At 33.8% G+C, this 21,611-nt stretch overlaps 3 protein-coding genes across 3 annotated transcripts; 1 reads left to right on the top strand and 2 right to left on the bottom strand.

Annotated features, from left to right (window-relative positions):
• The first annotated feature begins 2,233 nt into the window (after positions 1-2,233).
• On the top strand, positions 2,234-7,215 carry LOC133674940 (two-component response regulator ARR12-like). Its single transcript, XM_062096241.1, has 6 exons — positions 2,234-2,823; positions 3,517-3,669; positions 3,943-4,341; positions 4,448-4,524; positions 4,876-6,159; positions 6,858-7,215. Exons 1-6 carry the CDS (start codon positions 2,685-2,687, stop codon positions 6,927-6,929), a joined length of 2,124 nt encoding a protein of 707 aa, XP_061952225.1. The 5' UTR covers positions 2,234-2,684; the 3' UTR covers positions 6,930-7,215.
• Positions 7,216-8,798: 1,583 nt separating this feature from the next.
• LOC133674589 (calmodulin-binding protein 60 E-like) lies at positions 8,799-14,098 on the bottom strand. Its single transcript, XM_062095788.1, has 7 exons — positions 13,499-14,098; positions 12,658-12,733; positions 12,169-12,227; positions 11,465-11,958; positions 10,618-10,778; positions 10,276-10,479; positions 8,799-9,745 (listed from the first exon to the last, which is right to left on the bottom strand). Exons 1-7 carry the CDS (start codon positions 13,609-13,611, stop codon positions 9,020-9,022), a joined length of 1,833 nt encoding a protein of 610 aa, XP_061951772.1. The 5' UTR covers positions 13,612-14,098; the 3' UTR covers positions 8,799-9,019.
• Positions 14,099-16,047: 1,949 nt separating this feature from the next.
• On the bottom strand, positions 16,048-18,758 carry LOC133673797 (uncharacterized). The gene is made up of 3 exons (XM_062094688.1): positions 18,309-18,758; positions 17,387-17,410; positions 16,048-16,578 (listed from the first exon to the last, which is right to left on the bottom strand). The coding sequence occupies exons 1-3, from the start codon at positions 18,502-18,504 to the stop codon at positions 16,277-16,279; spliced, it is 522 nt and encodes a 173-aa protein (XP_061950672.1). The 5' UTR covers positions 18,505-18,758; the 3' UTR covers positions 16,048-16,276.
• Between the last annotated feature and the right edge of the window lie 2,853 nt (positions 18,759-21,611).

Below are 21,611 nucleotides of genomic sequence, written 5' to 3'. Positions count from 1 at the left end.
CTAATTATGTTGCACAAAACAATGCCCTTTGTGCATAGGGTGAAAGGAAGATTAAACTAGTCCTTCATTGCCAAAGAAACTACAAGGAAAACCATATTGAGACATGAAGGTTTAAAACATGATCATGGTTATGATGATGCAACCCGCGTTCTCAAACGATATCTTAATAACATTGCTATTAGTATGTTCTTGCACGAGTTCACTAATCTTCCAAAATGCTTAAAATCATATTTGCACCTTCTTTGGCTACCCAATTGTATACAAAATGAGGGCCAGATTGTCTTTTTGAATGTGCAAGGACCTAATATAACGCTTATAGATCCTGTTTGTTCTTGTGATTAGAAAGTGTTTTTGTAAAAATTAATTAATTTTTTAAATGTTTTTAGATTATATTAAAATGCTAACATAAAATATAAAATATATTTTTTTAATATATTTTTAAATAAAAAATATTTTAAAAAATTATTATTATCAATAAGCGGGCCTTCACAAGTCAATCAAAGGAATTTTCTTGAGGGAGGCTGTAAAAATATATTTTTCCAATACAGGAAGAGTAGAAAAGGCAGTATCATATTCAGCAATTAAAGGGCAATTATTCACCAGAATCTGTTTGGATTCTCGGCCTTAATTATATCACTAGACTAGGATAACCATATCGATCTGTCCCTTTTAATTCTGACATATTCATTACGCACATTAACCTTTCACTTCTTACCAAACATATAATCCATAGTATTTATAATCTCCGACACTATCACTTTCATGACTTTGCTAAAACTATATAGAATGATGTCAATGTCTTTTCTTTCTTTCTTTCTTTGTCGACCGCCGTTTGTTTAAGATTTAATTCAAGAATAATCTAATCTTGAAAAACTAATTAATTGAGAGAGAGAAAGAGAAATTACAAGATGAATCTAGTTCATTATCTAAGATCATAAACCAACAAATAAACTTATTATAAACCAATAAGTTAATTTAGTGTAAATCTTTTCATATTTAATAGCGTAATTGTAATTATAGAATTAAATAATTAATAATACATCAATCATAAAAATGACACGAATAAATTTAATAACGCACAATAATTTTATTAGCTTCGTCCATGATCTTAGGTGATCAACTAGTTCACCCCATAATTTATTTTTTTTAACTTAAAATACCCTAATCTTCAAAAAATAACTAATTTTTGTGTTTATATTAATTTTTCTAGTGCAAGAGGTAATATTCTCTTGAAATGTTTTTTTCAGACCTAAAATGATTTATTTGATTAGATAAATTATTAGGTATATTTAATAGACCAGACTAAATTAATAAGACATGAATACCAGGTTAATAATCTCTATTAACTGGGCCGGAGAGTTGAATTTAGATTTTATATTTTTTTTTAGTATAAGATAAATTTAGTTTGGATATGTAAGAACATAAATAGCTCCAATACTTCAAGAGTACTTACCACAATTTACTCTATCACATTAAATTGTTATAATATATGAGATTGAGAAAAATGAAAATGAAAATAATTCCAACTTTAAAATATGATTATAAAATAAGAAATGGAGAATATTTTTAAAATAAAGGAGTTTCGTGTGAAATAATATCCGGTGATTGCAAAACTTAAAACAAGACTGTAATTAGTCATCACCCTACAACTTTTATTACCAAAAGAGTGTAAGAAATAAATCATTCCAGCGTTTTTGTTTAATTTCTATTTATTTCCCATCGTGCTAGTTTCACTAAATTAAGCATTCAAATTATGAAGTTTTAGGAAGCAAATCTAGTCATTGATTGATTGTCATTAGTGCCCATCAAAACTTAACGACCCTAAAACACCCTTTATCACCGTACGATTTCTAATCAGTCCACCATCTTGAATGATAGGAATAATCATTAGTCTATTCATCCTCCACAAAACTTTATAGGACCCCACTTCACCCTTAACAATGCCACCAAATTTCCTCCCTTTGATCCTCTAAAGGACCCCACAGTCATAGATGGATGGTCTTGATTGATCCATTCTTGCATCACATGGAGCAAGAAACAGAGTTCCCATGTGCCAGTTTTTTGCACACACGTCCACTTTATCAAAACCTCAAAAGTCTACATCTTCCATATATGGAGACAAGAGAGAATGAAGCTTACCATAAAAAAAAATCGAAAAAATAGAAAAGCTTCGGAGGTTGAGAGAGAGAGAGGGAGGGAGGGAGGCTCATATAAAAACAAAACCCCATTATCATATATATTGACAAAATATTAAAGAATGGAAGAAAAAGTAAAAGGCTTATGTGTGTCTGTTCAGAAGTGAAGAAAAAAGCTAAGGACAAATACAGAGTGTCGAGACAGAGAGGGGAGAGAGAGGGAGGTTGTGTGTGCTAAAAGAAAAAAAGGGAAAAACTTGTTATAGATTTATGTTTTGGTTGGGGTTGAATCACCCATCACTCTCTTTCTTTTGGGCTATCACCATCATTGTCCCATTTGTACAGCTTTTTAGTGTTACTAGCTTCCATTCTTTCTCTCTTTCTCTGATTCTTGTTCTGATGCAATCCCATTGAATCTCCCTCTTTCTTTTGTTTTGCCATCTGGGTTGTCTTAAAGGCCTAAAGAACACACTTCTTTCAATTCAAGCAGTCATAAAGTTAAGAACTTTATTGTGATCTCTGTATTGGGTACTTTTTGTTTGGTACATAATGACTGTAGAGGACCAAAGGGGTTGTAATTCAGTTAATGAAAAAATGTTTCCTGTTGGTATGCGTGTTCTAGCTGTTGATGATGACCCAATTTGCCTCAAAGTTTTGGAGAATTTGCTTCGTAAATGCCAGTACGAAGGTATGTTCACAACCTTTTTGTTTTTTCTTCTCTCTTGTTCTTCTTTTGTGAATCTTGGAACTTGGTTTTTCAATTTTTTTTGTTGTCTCTTTAGTTTAGTTTTCTTTTCTTTTTTCTAATTCTATATGAATATTGTGCTTGTCCGAGTGTGGTATTATCTATGAACTATAGTGTTGTATTATTATTTTTGTTTCTCTTTTTTCTTTTTTTGACTGTTGTTGTTCTGTTTTATTTATTTGCTTTGTTCTTTGATTGGGTAAAGGGTTTGTATAAATTTGTAGTAACTACTATAGCATTCAAGTTTTGTATTTTGTTATATTCTAAGGGGATGTTTTTGGATTTTAGGGGAATCATGTTTTAATTGTCTTTGTATGCATAGTTTCAATTTGTAATTCAATACTTTTGTCCATTCAAGTTTCAGTTTGTGCCCTTTCGAAAGTTTGTACTATTTCTCATTGCTTGCCCGTTTACTCTATTAGAAGTAATATATGTTTTATTTTCTGTTTAATTTTATGGTTATATAGATTTTTAGGGTTGTTGCTGGTAATCTGATTCTCTTACTCAATTCTACTTCTGAATCTTGGGTTGCATGTAATTTGAATATAATTTATAGCATGTTGGGCCTTGAAATTTTACTGCAAACTTCATTCAAATTCAGTTTCTCTTAATACAAGTTATCTATGGTGTTTGCAGTTACAACTACCAATCAAGCAGTCACTGCTCTGGAAATGTTGAGAGAAAACAGAAACAAGTATGACTTGGTTATCAGTGACGTTAACATGCCAGACATGGATGGCTTTAAGCTCCTTGAACTCGTGGGGCTCGAAATGGATCTACCGGTTATCAGTAAGCAAATGCTATTTTTGTAAAGTCGTTAAATCACCTTCAATTTGTTTTTTGTAATTTACTGTGGCATCTTGAACAGCGATAAAACATTTTAAACTAGATAGGGTAAATCTTTGTTGTTTCATTTTCTTATAATGACTATGCTGTTGGTTTTAAGAAATTTATGTCGTACTTACTGTGTAGGCTTCCCTTAATGAATGAATGAAAAATGGTTTAAATCTGTGGGTAGTTTTGATTTGGATATAATTTTTTCCTACATGAACTTTGTTACAGTGTTATCATCTCATGGTGATAAAGAGTTTGTGTATAAGGGGATTACGCATGGTGCTGTTGACTATTTGCTTAAACCTGTTCGATTGGAGGAGCTCAAAAACATATGGCAACATGTAATCAGGAGAAAAAAATGGTATCCCCAGGACCAGAACGGGTCACCAAATCAAGATAAGGGTGGTGATGGAGCTGGGGAGGGGGAACAAGTGACATCAACGGGTAGTGGTGATCAAAATGGAAAAGTAAACAGGAAACGCAAGGACCAAGACGAAGAGGAGGAAGGTGAGGGTGAAGATGGAAATGATAATGAAGAATCTGGGAATCAGAAGAAGCCTCGAGTTGTTTGGTCGGTGGAGCTGCATCAAAAGTTTGTCTCTGCTGTCAATCAACTAGGTCTTGACAGTGAGTTTCCTCAACTTAGAAGCAATATTTTTTGCTTTGTATTACCATAATTACTAATCCCGATGCCATTTCTTTTATCCTTTACTTTTTGTCGCATCATTTGCAGAGGCTGTTCCAAAGAAAATACTTGACCTGATGAATGTTGATGGGCTTACAAGGGAAAATGTGGCAAGCCATTTGCAGGTACCTATGTTTCGTTTTTATTTCTTTACTTTCCATGATAAATGATGCCTAATGATTGTCAGTACTGCACCTGTTCTTGGGCTTGGGGTGACATCATAACGGGATGTGTATCGGGTTAACTGTGTGCTCAACCTTATTGTGAAAAACTTGGCAAATCTTTAGCAATAACAAGGCCCATTTTTGTAAATTAGAAATGCCAATTTTACTATTGTTTCACATGATAGCTAATAGCGTGGCGAGATTTTACACACACACACACACATACAACTAGTAGGTAGATACGTCTAATGTAATTCTGACCTCGTGTTGAAATTTCAAAGAATTTTGTTGCTGTGTTATGTTTCCTTACAGAAATTCAGGCTTTACCTCAAAAGACTAAGTTGTGGGGCAAATCAGCAACCCAACATGGTTGCTGCATTTGGTGCTAAAGATTCATCTTACTTGAGAATGGGTTCGCTGGATGGATTTGGAGATTTTCGCTCTGTGCATGGACCGGGACAGCTTTCAACCACTTCTCTTTCATCATACCCACCCGGGAGTTTGCTTGGTAGATTGAACTCTCCTGGTGGTTTAACCTTGCAGGGAATAGCTTCTCCTGGGCTGCTCCAACCAGGTCATTCCCGATCCTTGAACAATCCTCTCAATACTCTTGGAAAGCTCCAGCCGTGTCTCTTACAAACAAACCGAGGCAGCACAAATTTATTTCAAGGGATTTCATCAGCATTGGATCCCAAGGAATTTCAGTTGAAGTCTATGAACCATATTGGAGACTTTAATCACAAAGGTGATGCAACAAGTTTTACACTTGCAGGTTGCTTCCCGGATGTCAAAGTGACTATTGGTAGCTTGGGCAATACCATATCTAGTGCCGCAAACAACCCTCAGATGCTTCATGTGAACCCACAACAAAATCAGACTAGGAGATCGTTGGCAACTCAATCTTCTCTAAGCATGCCTGCATTGAATCAGGAGTCTTTTGATGTTGGTGTCCGTGGCTCTTCAAATTTTCTGGATCATAGTAGATGTGATGATAACTGGCAGGGTGTAGTTCAAATGTCCACATTTCCTTCAAACTCTTTGCCATTGGGTGAGCCTTTCCGACATGATCCATTGCCTCCAAGTACCCGGAGAGACAATATATCTTCCACCACCTCTCACATTGTTAATAATCCTCTTGATTTTTCTTCATCGGGTTCTCTCACAGCACCTTTAGAAGATTCCAGATTAGATATGCAAGGACAAGCAGACTTGGTTGGTAATATTTTTCATAATACAAATTACACATCAAAGAACAGATGGGGAGAAAATAGCCAAAACTTTAATCCTTGTCTAAATGGTTCGTTTGGTGCCACGAACTCCCTGGTTTCTGGCAGTGGTTCCATGAATCCATTGAGCCAGAGTATGGACCAAAGGAAAAGGTTTGATGCATCTGTGCTTGGTCAATCAAACAGTGGGACTCTATCCATGTTTCAGCATCTTGAAGCTGGGAATTCTGCTTTGGACCCAACGGGTATGAGAATACCAAAAATGAGGTCAAATGAGGATTTTCTCTTGGAGCAAACAAAGTCTCCTAATGGTTTCGTTCAAAATAATTATGATTCTTTGGATGATATAGTGAATGCAATGATCAAACGGGTATGAGAATATTTTTTGCTTTATCCATCTCAGTTACCACACTTCAGATGCGTTCTTGTCAGCTTTTTCCCTCATCATTTCATGTTTTCTTGCCCTAAAGAAGCTACAAACAAATTTCAAAGGACTCCTTAGCTTGTTTTGGTATAAACTATAAAAGCTCAAGATGATGACAACATATATAACCTTTACTGTCATGTTTATAGAATGGGAGTTGGTCATGGTTGCACATATCTACTTTCATGATTCAGTCTTTTAGATTCTTTATTTTGATAAACAGATTACATGTTGTTCCTATCAACTTATCACTTCCATATCATTAAAAGTACGTATGTGATGGGTTGGTGTTTTTTCATCTACATTTATTCAAAATGTTTTTGTTGTGTTACCTTGGAAACATTTGAGTGATTGAATTAATAAGGTGAGTGAAGGAGAGGAGAGGATGTAAGTGTGTATAATCGACAATCACTAAATCCGAATCGATAGATAGAATTCAAAGTTAACTGATAGAAGGAACTGTGAATCATGACTGTAGCCAATCTCCCTATTATAATTTATTACTGCTACTGTGAAAATTTTGTATTACTAGTTGCTTATTTCATTTTCTTTGCACTTGTTGTTTGGAAAGATTCCTGACTGTTTTTGAGAGATAAAATTGTTAAGCTACATGCTTTGACCCTTTATAATGTTATTTGAAGCAGGATCAAAATGATGGCGTCTTGATGGATGGAGAATTCGGGTTTGAATCTTATTCACCTGGATCATGCATTTGAGACTCCCTTCCTCCATATTGAAGGAGAAGAAGGGCATCCGAGTTCACTGCTCTCATGGACAAACTTGTATCTTGTAGTTGATCTCTCTTTTCTTCTTTTTTTTTTTTTTAGTTTATTTTTCCTTCCCCTTTTCCCCAATGTACTTTCATCGGCCCTTTTCCATTCTTATTCCCTGTTACTAGAGTTAATTTACTGGTTAACATTTATAGCTTATCTCTTCCTTTTCTCTTCTCTTGTTGATAAACTAATCGTACATATTAAATTCATCTCTTTCCTTAATTTTTAATATTTGCTGTTTGTAAATTTACTTTTAAAGTTAACGAGACGTTTTCAGATTGCTTTTGACTGCCTTGGAGCTAAAGTCTGGTAACAGAAGCATAAACCTTTCGCTGAAAATGCTTGACCAGGAAAGAAAAGAAATGGTTGCTTTTAACAGCCTCCATTACATACGATTTGTTTTCGCTTGTGTTTATCTTATTCAGACACTGGTTTTGAGATTCATGGTCCTCGGATTTACTAAGAATTATTTCGGATTTACTAAGAATTATTTGTACTCATGCATGGACAGACACGGGTACCTTTCACTTTTCTTTTTGTGTGTGAACAGGAAAGCGTTTGCTACTCTGCATGGAACCATTTGTTATGTTTAGGGAAAGAAAACGAGAGAGGTTCATGTGGTCTTTATGTTTCTGCAATATCCTAGAAGTTCTGCGTTAGTCTTTTGCACTTAGAGGAGGTGGGATGAGCATTTTTATACGCCATGTAAGGAATAATAGCAAGCCAAAGAAGAGCAACGAGCATAGTTATGAGTTCCGATTTGAGATTTGAAAACTGACAAAGAAGTTAGTTCAATGAAGCCAAGACTGACGAAGCTTTCTGAAACATCAATGATTTAATTCTTCTGTCTGATATAATCTGGCAATAATTGTTACAGTACAGCATTTAGTTATAATTATTCAGTAAGTTCATTCTGACGGCTACATCATCTCATTTACGTTATAGCTTCTTCTTTTTTCAATTTAATTCTATACACGGTTATTGATGATATACACGATTACTATGGTCTTATATGATAATCTAAATTTAACATGTTAATCCAATATCATAATTTAAATTTAACAGGGTAATTCAAATTAACTCGAATTTATATAATTTATTGTTATGTTAATTTTTTTTTTAAAAAATATCATCTTGAAATTTAAATTATCTAGTTATTTTTAGACCTTACGGGTTAATCAGATAACATTAATTTAACCATACATGATTTTAATTTTTTTTCTAGAAGAAAAAACATTAGAAACGCTTAAACAATTTTTTTTGCATCTTCCTTGCACAGGAGGAAGCGAGAACGATAAACATGGCGTCTTTCCTTTACAGGAGGAAACGAGAACACTTTAAGGCTATGTTTGTTTTTCAGAAAATGATTTTCGAAAAACGATTTTCCAAACTTTCCTGTGTTTGTTTATCATTAGAAAAGTTGATCAACGAAAAACATTTTCCAATCAAAATTATTTTGGACGGAAAACACTTTCATTCTTATTTTTTTTATTATTTATTTTTTAAATTTGATCTCTATAATTTTAATTATTATTTATTTTATTTAAGATAATTTATAAAATTATTTTTTTTAATTTCATTCTCATTCAACTTTTTAATTTATAAAATTTGTTTCTCATTATTTTAATAAACTTGAAAAAAAAAATAAAACATTAATAAGTTATTTTCCAGCTCATTTTCCATGATATAACTAAACATTAAAAAGAATTTTTCAACTTATTTTTCATTATACTACCAAACATCAAAAAATAATTCACTTTCTTGGAATTAACTTTTCAAAAAAAAAAACTTTCCAGCAAACAAAACACTATTACCTTAGAACAAAGTCTCCTTCATTCGATTTTGCTTTGTCCGGCCACTGAGAACATAGGCAAAGGCAGAGACTGGAGTCATGCAGCATCCTTTTTTAATCCCAATCTGTTAAGCTTGAATATATTCGATGATGTCTCTCAACAATCAAACAAAAACATTAAAAACTCACGGGCTCTTAACATATCAGTAAACCCCAGGTTAAATTAGGTTTAAACATCTTTTCAATCTAGCTCAACAAGCTGAGCTCTTCTTTCTGCGGCTTTCTTCCTGACAAATATCCCCCAGCGTAGAGCTGCTTTCAGCTTAAGCCATCCAACGACAGCCTTTGAGCCTTTTCCTCGCTCCTGCGCATATGTTTGATCCATCTGAGGCTCGTATGCTTGAACGCTATAAGAGTAACAAGGCTCATCAGGATGAACAAAACCAGGTCCCATCCCAACTCCACCCATACCAAGTGTTTTTAGCAGTCTCTGCATGTCATCACTCTCCAACATCTCTGAACTCCTTACCCGTATTTCTTCTGTGAAAAAGTCTTCTAATCCATTCCCAGTCCTTGGCCGAGACCAATCTCCTGGAAAGTAAGTATCCCCAGCTGGGGTTCCAACAGACATGTAATCCGTGCCACCAGATAATGCTGCTGGTGGATTATTTAGGGTCATTGCTGCATTCTGATCTGACCTAACAAATGGAAATTTAATCAACTGAGGGACTGATGGGTGGTTAATTATAGCTTGGTATTGTGGACTTGGTTCAGAAGGGATAAACTGTTGCTTGTTTTGATCAGATGTTATATACTGATTTCTCTCATAGCTGTTGTCGACTATGGGTGCAGCGGATGCTCCTTTGCCACCCTTATTGCTAGCTAGGGAGTTCAGAACTTTGCCATCATATTCCACAACATGATGCCAATTCTCATATGCTCGCTTCACCAGGGAATCCACTGAAATCTGTAAGCAAACATTAACATGAATGAGCAAAATTCTACTCACAAAGACAAGCAATGCGGATCCTTCTATCCCTAGGGAGGTTTTTGAGCTCATGACTTTCAAGATGCTGAACAAAGCATTGGGGCAGCTAAAGTTTCCACAACGTGTCTTAATAAGGTCATTTCTTATGTCTAAACTAGTGAATAACCATCAGTTGTTAATGGTCCTGATGGTCTATCAATCAAACACATCGGCAGGAAATTTCGAATCGACTATCCACCACATACCATGTAACCATCTTGACTGTTATTTAATGTTTAATTTCAAGATTATTTCCACCACATTTTAGTGAACATATTTCTTTACATCATTAAGTAATATGAGTAGATGACCATTCACTACTTTTCCTAAAGCTAACTGCAGTATTTTGTATGGCACTTTGAATGGACAGATCCTGTGCAATATAAGCAGATGAATATCAGGAGCAAAAATAAAGTGTAAAATGATGTGAAAATATTGTAGTCAATTCTGAATGGTAGAGAATATCTAACCTTTTGATTGTGATTAAGTGAATCCAAAGAGAGGAACTGCCCATCAGAAATAAGGCCCCTGGGCTCATAAACGTTATTGAAAACAACACCAGTGCTATGAGTACCAGCAGCATAGTAAACGTAAAGCTTTCCTCCTAAGACACAAGTCTTCGCATGCTCAACTGTATTCTCCCACATCCTATTTGACATTCCACTTCCAAGGATCTACGTGCACATCAAAATGGGGCAGCAGGAAATTGAAGAGCAATTAATATGGAAACAAGGGATATGAACTGAAAGAAATAATTAGTTTCTCAGCACATATGTAGGGAAAAACAAGCAACCAGAGAAAGGGATTCTTACATTTCTTAATTTCTGTGAATCCCTAAAGAGAACACGGAGAAAATCTTCAACTGTTGTAATATCAGCCATCACCAATTTTTTGTGCAGTGCTCCATCCTTTGCTATCCTGTCCAATCTCCAAACTTCATCTTGTAAAGCCGGCGGGTAGTGTTTTTTGTATACTGCAAATTATAAAAACAATCCTGGTTACAACAACTTGATGGCAACAATTCATCTGAAATTTAATAAATATAAGAGGCGATATTTCAATCAAGTATAGGCTCCCAAACTATAAGATAGCCCCTAAAACTGGAGGTTTGTTTCTAAGACGCTGCAGAACTGGCTGTTGCATCCAGTTATAGCATTAGTTAAATTCTAAGGCTTTTGCATTGCATGTTTACACCCAAGAAAATAACTGAATTATGAAGTTCCAAGTCAAAAAGTCCTGCACTACTCATATTTACCTTCACCATCCAGACTTGATAGTGAGTTATCTTTCAACCAAGCTAAGAATTACAGCTTGGAAGAATGCAGAAGGAACTACTATTCTCCTGCTACTCTTACAACCTTTCACCATCCAATATGCACCATGTCATGCAGTGGAAGGCTACTAGCTTTATCAGCAAATGCACTATAATAGAATGATATCATTGTTTCTCAATTAAATGACAGAGAAACCCAGAAATATGGTATCATTTGAGAGGCTTACTGGGCAGCCATCTACCTAGCCAAGTAAGAGTATCTAGATTCTAATATTGTTGATCACTAATTTTTCATGTTTATACTCTACTGTTCAAATCTTCAAGAAGGATGTGTGCTACATGGAGATTAAAGTAGCAATCATAAATTATAACCACCAAAAACTCACATTCTCCTCGGTGATCTTTCACAGCAAATGCCTCTGTCTTGGCCTCACGAACACGAATCCCCTCACAATATCCAGGAGAAACCTTAACACCAAGCCTGAACTTTCTGCTCCTTATCCAGCTAGAATTGTCAGTAAAAGTAAGATCTCCAAGAGTTCCTACCCCTTCCTTGAGACTGACCTGTAGATCCCCAGTCAGTAGTGGCCTTTTACCTTCACGCTCCTTTACTTCATGGCTTTCAAAATGTTCTGCTGTCCAACCTTCATCAGCTTCATCATTGAAGTCACCTTCAAGAACCACAACATTCAGTTTGGCTGCTGATTCTGGTCCAGTTTGCATGACAGTTCCAGTGCTTGCATCTAACAGGACAACATGGATAGTTGCCCCTTGCTCCCCCTCAACTTTCCCTCCTGTGAACAGGTGAGGAGGCATTCTTGTTCTGAAATGAAGTTGTAGATTGTTTCCATTTGGGCCCGGAAGTTTTGGTGGTGACGACCTGACATGTAGAAATGTAAGTCATGTATGAATACCTATACATTGCAGTTGTTTCAACACTTCTAAGTTCCCAACTTCCATCAGGAGAGTATGGGGTATAACTGAAATTTATAAGGATTGTTTCTACATTGTTTGTCTGCATCATGAAGATCCAAGGCAGATTGGAAAGAAAACTTTAGTCTATAGGATTAAAAAATATCCAGGAACCTACCCTCCAGCCAATTTAGCAGGGCCTAACCTCGTCAAAGCACGTTCCACTTCTTCGCTGACCTGATTATTCAATCAAAAAAACAAAATCAGCAAAAGAAGTTGGAGATAGCTAGAATCAGATAACATGTCATGATTGCGATGCCTTCAATAAATTGAACCAACAGCAGAAGCATTGGAGATAGCGAGATAAGAAATCGCTTGAATGTTGCCAACGACTTTTTTTCAACAAATCAAACTAGGGATTGCAGAGCAGCAGTCTCTGCAACTATTTCAGTATGACTATACGTGAGACCTAATAGGTGACTCAAGTCATGATTCTCATGACCTACAATGAACTAGAAATATACAGCAGCAGTGGTGTCATTGTATCTTCTAAAGGCTAGCATGATATCACTCTTCTTATCTATTAAGCTCATCAGCCATCAATATACCACAACCCAATTAACATTTTATTATAATAAACGAATTAAAGAAAGACTTTATGACTTACAATTCTGCGAAACAAAGGCTCCAAAGATGAGCAAAGTCTTTGCAAACTATCCACCTTCAAAGCCTCCACAATTACACTGCAGATAATTCAAGTCTTATATCAGTTGGAGTGAACTCAAAAGAAATGCCGCAAACCATTCGTACAAAGAAGATAGCAGACAAACTGACTTAATTATGCATCAAACATTGACTTGAAAATTCAACCAATTCCACAGAAGTTTAGGCTGTTTGAAACTCGAGCCCAAAAGCTTAAGCATGCATTTGATATTTCAATAATGATGATCTTGTTCTTAAACATTGGTCTGATTTAGCAAACGCAACTCAGTGGAGGCTTTGATACTGAAATCAGCCCCAAAGACTGGTTTCAGTAGCCCTAAATCAACAGAACAATCCCACTCTAACACCGCTCTAGTACCCAAGATTCTCTTACAATCACAGGCTCATTCCTTCATGTACCTCCCTTCACTGCCAAACAAGTTGAAGCTCATCTACAAGCAGTTTCAATCATTCCGGAAGCCTATCAAGTCACCAGCCTTGTGATATTGTTAATTAAGATAACATTTCACGTGGCATCAGATCCACCAGTCATTAAGTCACCAAAAGTCATTGTAAAACCAAACCCAACGGATCCAAGAAGATAAATCCAATATCCAAATTCTCCTATAATTAACCTCCCATTTTGGATCCTAATTAACATAACTCATTCTTTCAATTCTCTTATAGTTGTCCTAATTAATCCTTCAAGCCAAGAAACAAAACCACAACACAAATTGCTTAGACCATGAACTACTTGTAATAAAAATCGTAAACAATAAACCTCATGAAGTAATGCAAAGACAAACCTTGCTAAAGCGGGCAATTTTGCCTTTTTTGATTCTGGCAGGTTGTCAGCTTCATCATCGACACCCTGCTCATATCCTCTTTTCTCAACTCTCCTGCCCCTCGAACTTTCCATTTATAGAAACTTAACAGAATCCAAAAAGATTTCAGTTACCTTTCCAAATTTAGTGGGGTCTCAAGAGTGTTCTAAAGATCCAGGCACAGCCCGAGAGACTCAAAAGAAAAAAAAATGAAAACCCTATATGCACAACATATGAGTACACATCACCATATTCATCTGAACTCTGAAGAGAAAAGACTGAAACTTTCAGACCCCAAAAAAGCAGAAAGAGCTTTTTATGACAGCTTCCAGATCTTGATATTGCAAGGATGATGTGTTTGTTTACTTTGACATAGATCCAAGCTGATTTATTTTCTTTACTTCTGATCTAAGAATAATAATAAATACTTCTTTCTACGTATATAAAAATATAAAAGTAATGTCAAGACCAGGCATGACAGTGAGTGCATGAACGTCTTTGAAACCGCGTTTGAGGGTGTCCATCGGCAAGCATGTGGTATTTGACTGCTTGTGATTTCTTTGGAAGAGGAAAGTCAAACTCGGGGCCCAATAGAACCAAATTGCCTCCCATATATCTATTTTTTGTTAGGATGTGCACAAGCTGACCACCTCTGTGCTGCTTGGATACAAATAGCTGTTTAGTTTCAATTCCTTTCTTGGTTTTTTGGCTCAGCATCTCTTGTCCCTTGAAATGGATTTATTGTCCATGGATGTTTCAACAATTTCAACTACAGACGCTATAAAAAAGTTTCAATCATTTTGCTATGCTTAAAAAAGATTTTTTTAAAAAAAGATGAATAACCCTCTAAAACTAATTTAATATTTTATTTTATTTTTGCTTTTATAATTTTTTTTAGTCGTTTTATTATTGGAAAAAAAAAGTAAAAGATCAAATTGCCCCTAGTTGACAATTCAAAGCTTTTATAGTGGAAGGGCAAACCTATTATTACATTGTTTCAATAAAATACTAATCTATGTTTGCGTGCACACTAACTTTTCTAGGAGATTGAGGTTCCTTTTTAATGAGAATTAAGGTGCATTCCAATTAGATTTAACGGACTAATTAAATTAAAAAATAAGTAAATAAAAGGACTCAGATTTTCAATATAGGCTAAGACACATTTCACTTGAACCGGAACATTGAAATGACCATTTTGCAATTCTCGAGAAAAATCAAACGACTTTCTAGTGAGGGCAATATGCTTTTTTCCTTATTGTTAATTGGTATTATCATATTAATCAGGAAAAAACTAGTCTATTTGTATTTTTTAATATAATAAAATGATTTAATTACTTTTAAAAATAAATAATATTAAATATAATTATATCCCTTGATATTTGGATAATTAAAAATTTTGTTTCATGATTTTTTTATATTTGTCTTCTAAGAGGTAATCTTGGTCTTAGGTTTCGAAGATTACACGGATTTTACTTTGATGTTTGTTTTTTTAATTTCATCATTCAACATTAAGTCATTAAGTCTTGAGATTCGTGATTTTTTTTTCACTTTTTTTTCTATGATGTTATTTTAATCTCATATCTCGAGCCGTGAGTTAGCCGAGTTAACCTTAATTTAATCAGGTTTTTTGTTTTTTTAATTTTATCTTTTATTATTTAGTTTATTTGGGAGTTAACCTCCATTATTTTCTTTAATTTTTTTTGTATGAGTTATCCCGGTCTCACAATTGAACTAGGAATTTAGAATGATTTTCAGATTTTTTTTATTTTTTATTTTTATAAAATTATCTCATTTTTATTCAAGTTTTATTTTGTCATCAACTAAAATCATTAAATTTAAAAAAATATTTTTTAAAAATATTTTTTTTATAATATTGACAACCATTGTAGAGTCATGGAACGGCGTTCTTGGAGCATCGTGGCTCCATTCTTGCCAGAAGTGACGGAAGTCTCGATCACTATCACCACCTTTTAGGTTTGGAAATATCCGTAAATTTGACTTTTGATCGCTTAATCTAAAATAATCTATGCATTCATTGTTTCATTTCCCCTTACTCGTTAATACTTGATGGTCATTATCATTCAAAATGATATCAGTTTGAAAATATGTTAAAATATATTTTTTTTAATTTTAATTTTTGGTATAAATATATCAAAGTCATAGAAATACACTAAAAAAACCTATCAATTTAATGTTTTTTCAAACCAAACTAGCTGGACAATGTTATTGAAAGATGCGACTGAATGCATTTCTTAATTCCAAAGGAACTGTTGAAGGAAGATTGCAAGCAAAAAGAACACAAGCAAATGACATGGCTGAGGTAGGTGAGATAAGGTGAAGCGAACAGCTGATGCTTTTATACGGTCAACATGCAACATGAAAAAATCCACAAGATCCCTCGATACTAAAGATGGAGATTACGTTGCCGAGGAAGTTTATATCAGGGTAACAAAACAAGCCTTGTAAAATCATGACTATTACAGTATGCATAACAGTACAGCACTGTATCAAGTAATTCATTAAGAGCACACTTGAAATAATGGCTGAGCTGGTGGATCCAGAACAGATCGAATTACCGGTGAAAATTGATACATACATACCATTTTTTGCTTGCCTTTGCAAGAAAACTGATGCAATTTGCGAGTGACAGTGTAAGAGAGGATCTCAGGCAATTTGCGAGTGCCTGCTAGTATAAAAGCTAACGATAGAACAATTTGCTAGTTCAAGTGTAAGAAATATCTAATATCAATTATATAACAATTACTTTCCTTCGTAACCCAGTTGACGGGCCCGTTGCTCCCATAAGGAAGTAATCTTCCTCTCTCTGATCAGCAATGCTTCAGACCGCTCTCTTGCCTCCTCACATGTTTCAGTTGCAGCATTGCATTTTTCTGCCTCCCTCTGGTATTGGGATGCCACCCTTTTTGCTTCAGCAAGCGTGATGTTCATGTGATGAGCATGCTCTTGAGCAACAGCCTCTTGCAATTTCAACTCCTCTGTTAGAAGGTCTACAAATTGCTTCTCCATCTCCAATTTGAGATCTGGGTCATTGCCCCCGCAGTCTATGATAAAAACCAAGATAATGTAATGACAGTGAGACCACGATTCCTCAAATCATAATTAAAGGAAGCATATAAATGAGAAAGATAAGTTGCCATAAGCTTGAGTCTACTCATAGTAAAACAACATGTTTAGAGCATGAATGAATGGCTGGAATAAGTTCAAACATCAAGAGTGTTAAAGCAGTTCTTTTGAATTTTGATTTTGTTTCACAACCTAATTTTTTTTCAGATAGTGAAATAGTACGGAATAGCAAAGATAAAAAGGAGCAACTGAATCAAAGGTCAAACTGTGGAGGACATTTGCCTAACAAGCTATTGTGCTTTTTCCACTCATCAAATTGCCTGTGGTTGGATTGGCCCTTACTCTTGGAAGCCAGTAGCAGTATCAGAGTTATTAATTAAAGTTACGTGCTTTAAATGTAAAGGAATATGATAATTCAAATAAGAGCAATTAAGATCAATTAAAAACCATTTATGAGCTGAAATCATAAATGGAAGAAACCCAATAACTGGAAAAGAACTAAAATTCCCGTTCTGCAGACTGAGGAAAGACAACACAATTCTTGGGGCATGTTCACATTTTTATCAAACAAAATGCAAGGTTCTTAGCAGTTAGATGTCCGAAATAACATACAAACAAGGTTCAAATACAAGAATTTATGCTCAAGATTTTATAAAAGATTGATAAAGTTACTGGTCTCACTTCATTAGAGGATTTCAGAAACTGAAGGACAACAAAATCTGCAATGTTCTCAGAATAACAGATAAAAATGATCCAACAAACTGGGTTTGTAGAATGAGCTCTAACCTGTGACTGAAAGGTTGGCCAACCCTGAAAGAAGAAAACAAAACAAGAGCCAAAAGAAATTAGTACATAAGAGTCTGATTTCTTCAAAATTAAAACTTGACTTGCAAACAAGCTTAAATATTTTTTCTAATAGAGGCTATAATGAATGCTGTGGCTAGTAGCATTGTTCTAGTAAAAATATTTTCAAATATTTTGCTACCTAAAAAGCTATTCTATTCAATTATTTCCATAGCAGATTTAATTGCATATTCAAGTATCTTGTCAACATGAACGGGCTGATGCCTACCACAAGGTTATTCAAGCATTCGGTTGCAAACGGATCAGGACATCAAAAAAGAAGTGAAATGGATGATTGAGTTAAAAAAGAAATCAGATTCAATAGGAATAAAGGGGGGAGTATGCAAGATGTGCATTTAAAATGAAGCATCAGTGAAATAAAAACAATAATTTTATACAAATACAGAGCAAGGAAAGCAAGTTCAAAGACAATTCCTTGCAATTTCTCTCAACCATAAACCAAGCTTTCTTCATTCAATATGCAACACTAACAACTTTAACATTGTTTTCTCTTCTCGTATAAAGGTTGTACCAAATTGGAAGTAGAAATAGAAATCCAAAATCGGAAACCAACACAGATAAAAACCCGAGAAATTGATGAACGTGGAACCCCCTAAATTTCTCTCCACCAAACACAAAAACAGTCCACCAATAAAGCAATTAAGAGAATTCAAGATCCAAAATTAGGAACAGCGATAGATCAAGACCACAAATTGATGAAATGGGCACCCTTAATTCCACTCAAATTCACAAAAACTCGATCAAAACTAAAATTGACGACAACCCAGATGCAAAAACACAATAGAATGCCAATAAGACAACACGAAACAACAAAAGCAAGAAGAGACAAGTGTTTGATGGATACCAGGAGCAATCTTGAGTAGAGTCATAGGAGGAGGGCAATCACAGATGCAAGGAGGGCAAGAAGAGGCTTTGGAATCAGGGAATCCAAAAGTCTTCTTGAATCTCCAATACAAAGCAGGACCACACACACCTAAAGCAGAAATCACTGCAAATATGACCAAACAACACCTCAAGCAGGCCCCTGATCTCCTTGACATTTCTCTTTCTCTCTCTTTCTCCTATCAAGATGACTGTGTGTGTGTGTGTGTGTGTGTGTGTGTGTGTGTGTGTCAGCTTCTCTGTCTTGAGAAAAGGCGAGTGAGATCTAATGATGATCTATCTAATGTGGATACAATGATTGAGAGCTGAGGTTGAATCCAAGGAAACCAATCTATTAATCCTTACTGTTTTGTCAGTGGGTTTTTTCTTTTCTTTTTTATTATCTGAGGAAATTTGTGTCATTGCATTACTTTTTTTTTTTTATGAGCTGTAATGTAATCAAAATGTGATTTAAAAAATATAATATATTTTATATTATCTTATTTTGCATGAGATGACAGCTATGGGAGAAATTTCTTGATGTTCATGCTAAATATTTAAGCAGAAATAGATCGAGACTACATAGCGAGGGCAAAATTGATTTATTTTTTTATTATAAAAACAATTAAGATAATACAGATATTTTTTTAAAAAAATAAAATTCTGCTTATTAACTTGAAAGAGTTTAATAAACTCAGTTAATTTGATAATATAATTAGAAAAAAATATTTATAACAAATAAAATAAAAAATAAATAACGATTCAATACAAAAGATAAATATTTGTTGATATCATAGAAATATATCTTTACAATATTTATAAAATGTATCAATGATTTTATTTGTTAACAAAGTAAAAATTAAATGAGAATAAGATAATTGCATAGAAATAAATTAAAAATAAATAAATCTTAATTCATAACAAATAAAATGACCAACAACAAATTTAAAAAGAAAACATTAAAAAAAAAATTTACCTAGCTATGTATGATCCATCACATAGGTAGATGAATTCTTAAATATATTCCGAAAGATTTGTATAAGATAATTTTTAATTATTTGGCTTGAGCTAAAATTAAACCAAATCTATAACCTATTTATGATATTAAAATAACTCCATAGAAAATAGACTGAATAAAATAATAAAGCTTAATTTTTTAACCAATCTAATATTGAAAGATGAAATTAAAAAAACAAAAAAACTCTGAGTCAAACTTGATAAACCTACTTAATTCATTACCTGAGACATGATATTGAGATAATTCTATAGAAAAAAAAGATAAGTAAATAAAGAATATAAATTTCCAACGAGCCTAACAATGATGAATGAAATTTAAAAAATAAAAATAAAAATGATGAGAACCAACTTTGTCCAATCTTAGAGCATGGGTCGGGTAGCATCCACTTGTTAGCATGTGTAAGGCACATGCCAGCCACTTTTTAATTTAAATAATATTTTGTAAATATCAGAAAACTTAATTACTTTCTATCCACATGATAATAACAAAAAAATTATAATAAAATAACTAAATTTTCATTGCATCCAAAACTAAGAAAGAATTTTTTAGAAGTATTTAAGTAATTGTACTATACAAAAAAATTAAAAACCCCAAAAAAAACCCCTTAACCTAAAAGGAATATTTTTTTTTAATGATAATTTAATAATTACACTATATATATCAAAGATATAAAAATATTGACTTGCCCCTTTATTTTTTATAATGAATAATGATTCATATTAAAAAAATAAAATAATAATTTTATTGTACGAATTCACAATGAAATGTGACTGTGTGTATAGTTAATCCTTGAGTTTTTTAAGTTTTTATATAATAGATATAAAAAATAAAAATAAAAAGTTAATTAATTTTTTTTTAAGATTAGATATGATATAATAATGAAGAAATTTACACGTGAAGAAAAAAAGAAGAAATTTTCAAATGACCATGGCTGGTGCTTTTATTTTTTATTTATTTGGGTTCTGACCTTCGATATATTTGGGCTTTTGTAAATTGGGTGAAGATGTTCCAAACTCTTCGATTCAACTTTTTTTTCTTTTTGGTAAGTTTCGTTAATGTTATTTAAATTATACCATCTTTTGGGCCTAATAATTTACGACCAACCATATTACCGGTTCGAGCAAAAGGTCACTTCATGCAAGAATTCACCCCCAAAACCTTACACGAGCTCCTGCTTAATTTGTGAAAATCAAGGTTTAAGAATAGTTATTAAATTCAGTTTGGTGACTTGTCGTCCACGATTTGAGGTTGGGACTTCTTTTGGACCGGGATAAAAGATTTTTATTCAATTTTTACATTCCATATTGAATTGATGATAAATTATTATTTTTTTGTATTTTTATAATAAACTAGTTTAAGATGGCGTAGATGAAGAAATCCCCAGCATCATTAAACTTTACATGGCTTTCTTCTGCAGCAGAGGTAATAATAATAATAATAATAAAAAAAAACTAATCATGGCTTTAGAGCACACGTACTGTCGGTGCCCCAATTCCAGCTGGGAATGACAACCAAACACGCTTGACAATGGTGTCTTTTTTTTATATTATTATTATTATTAAAAAGATATTCAAACCAGCTTTCATATAATTTGATTAATTTTATAACTTCTAAAATTAATAATTATATAAACCTTTAATAACTACTATATTAATAATTACAAGAATCCAACCTAATATCACATTAAAGCAAAACCATGATATCCTTTTAAAAACCGCATGACAGGGGGCAGTTAAATGATGGACCTTCGGACTATCAATGAAATGCAAGTGTAATATGAAATGGGTTGGAAGATGGTAAAATTCAGGCCAAATCATGGGAATTGAAAAGGCAAATCCCAATGAATCTTTTAACAATCACAGTGATAAAGTTGTATAAAAACTTCACCTTTAAAAGGATTTTTTTTTATTATTATCGTGGGTGTTCGGCCAGCTTACGCGTACCACAATTATTCTTTACATTCCATTGAGCATCCTGCAAGTCTAATGAGCAGGTAAGATACCACAAAGATGACAAACATATACATAGAGGATCGAACTTTGAACAAGAACGGAACAAGTCACACGGATTTTTCTTGGCTGAGTTTTGGGCTTCAGTTATACTTGCAAAAACAAGTTACTTAAAAGAACGAGAAAAGCTCCATTGCTTAAATAAGTTTGAGTTTGATTCATCAAGCGACAAACAAAGTATGTAAAAAATTAAGAAGATGAAAATTATGTTTTATAGAGAAGAGATTTTTATGTGAAAAGATCCGTTTATTCTCTAGTA

Source organism: Populus nigra, chromosome 15 (assembly GCF_951802175.1).
Source record: "Populus nigra chromosome 15, ddPopNigr1.1, whole genome shotgun sequence".
Lineage (NCBI taxonomy): Eukaryota > Viridiplantae > Streptophyta > Magnoliopsida > Malpighiales > Salicaceae > Populus > Populus nigra.
Note: the sequence above shows the minus strand (reverse complement) of the source record. Positions and strands in the feature narration are given on the sequence as shown.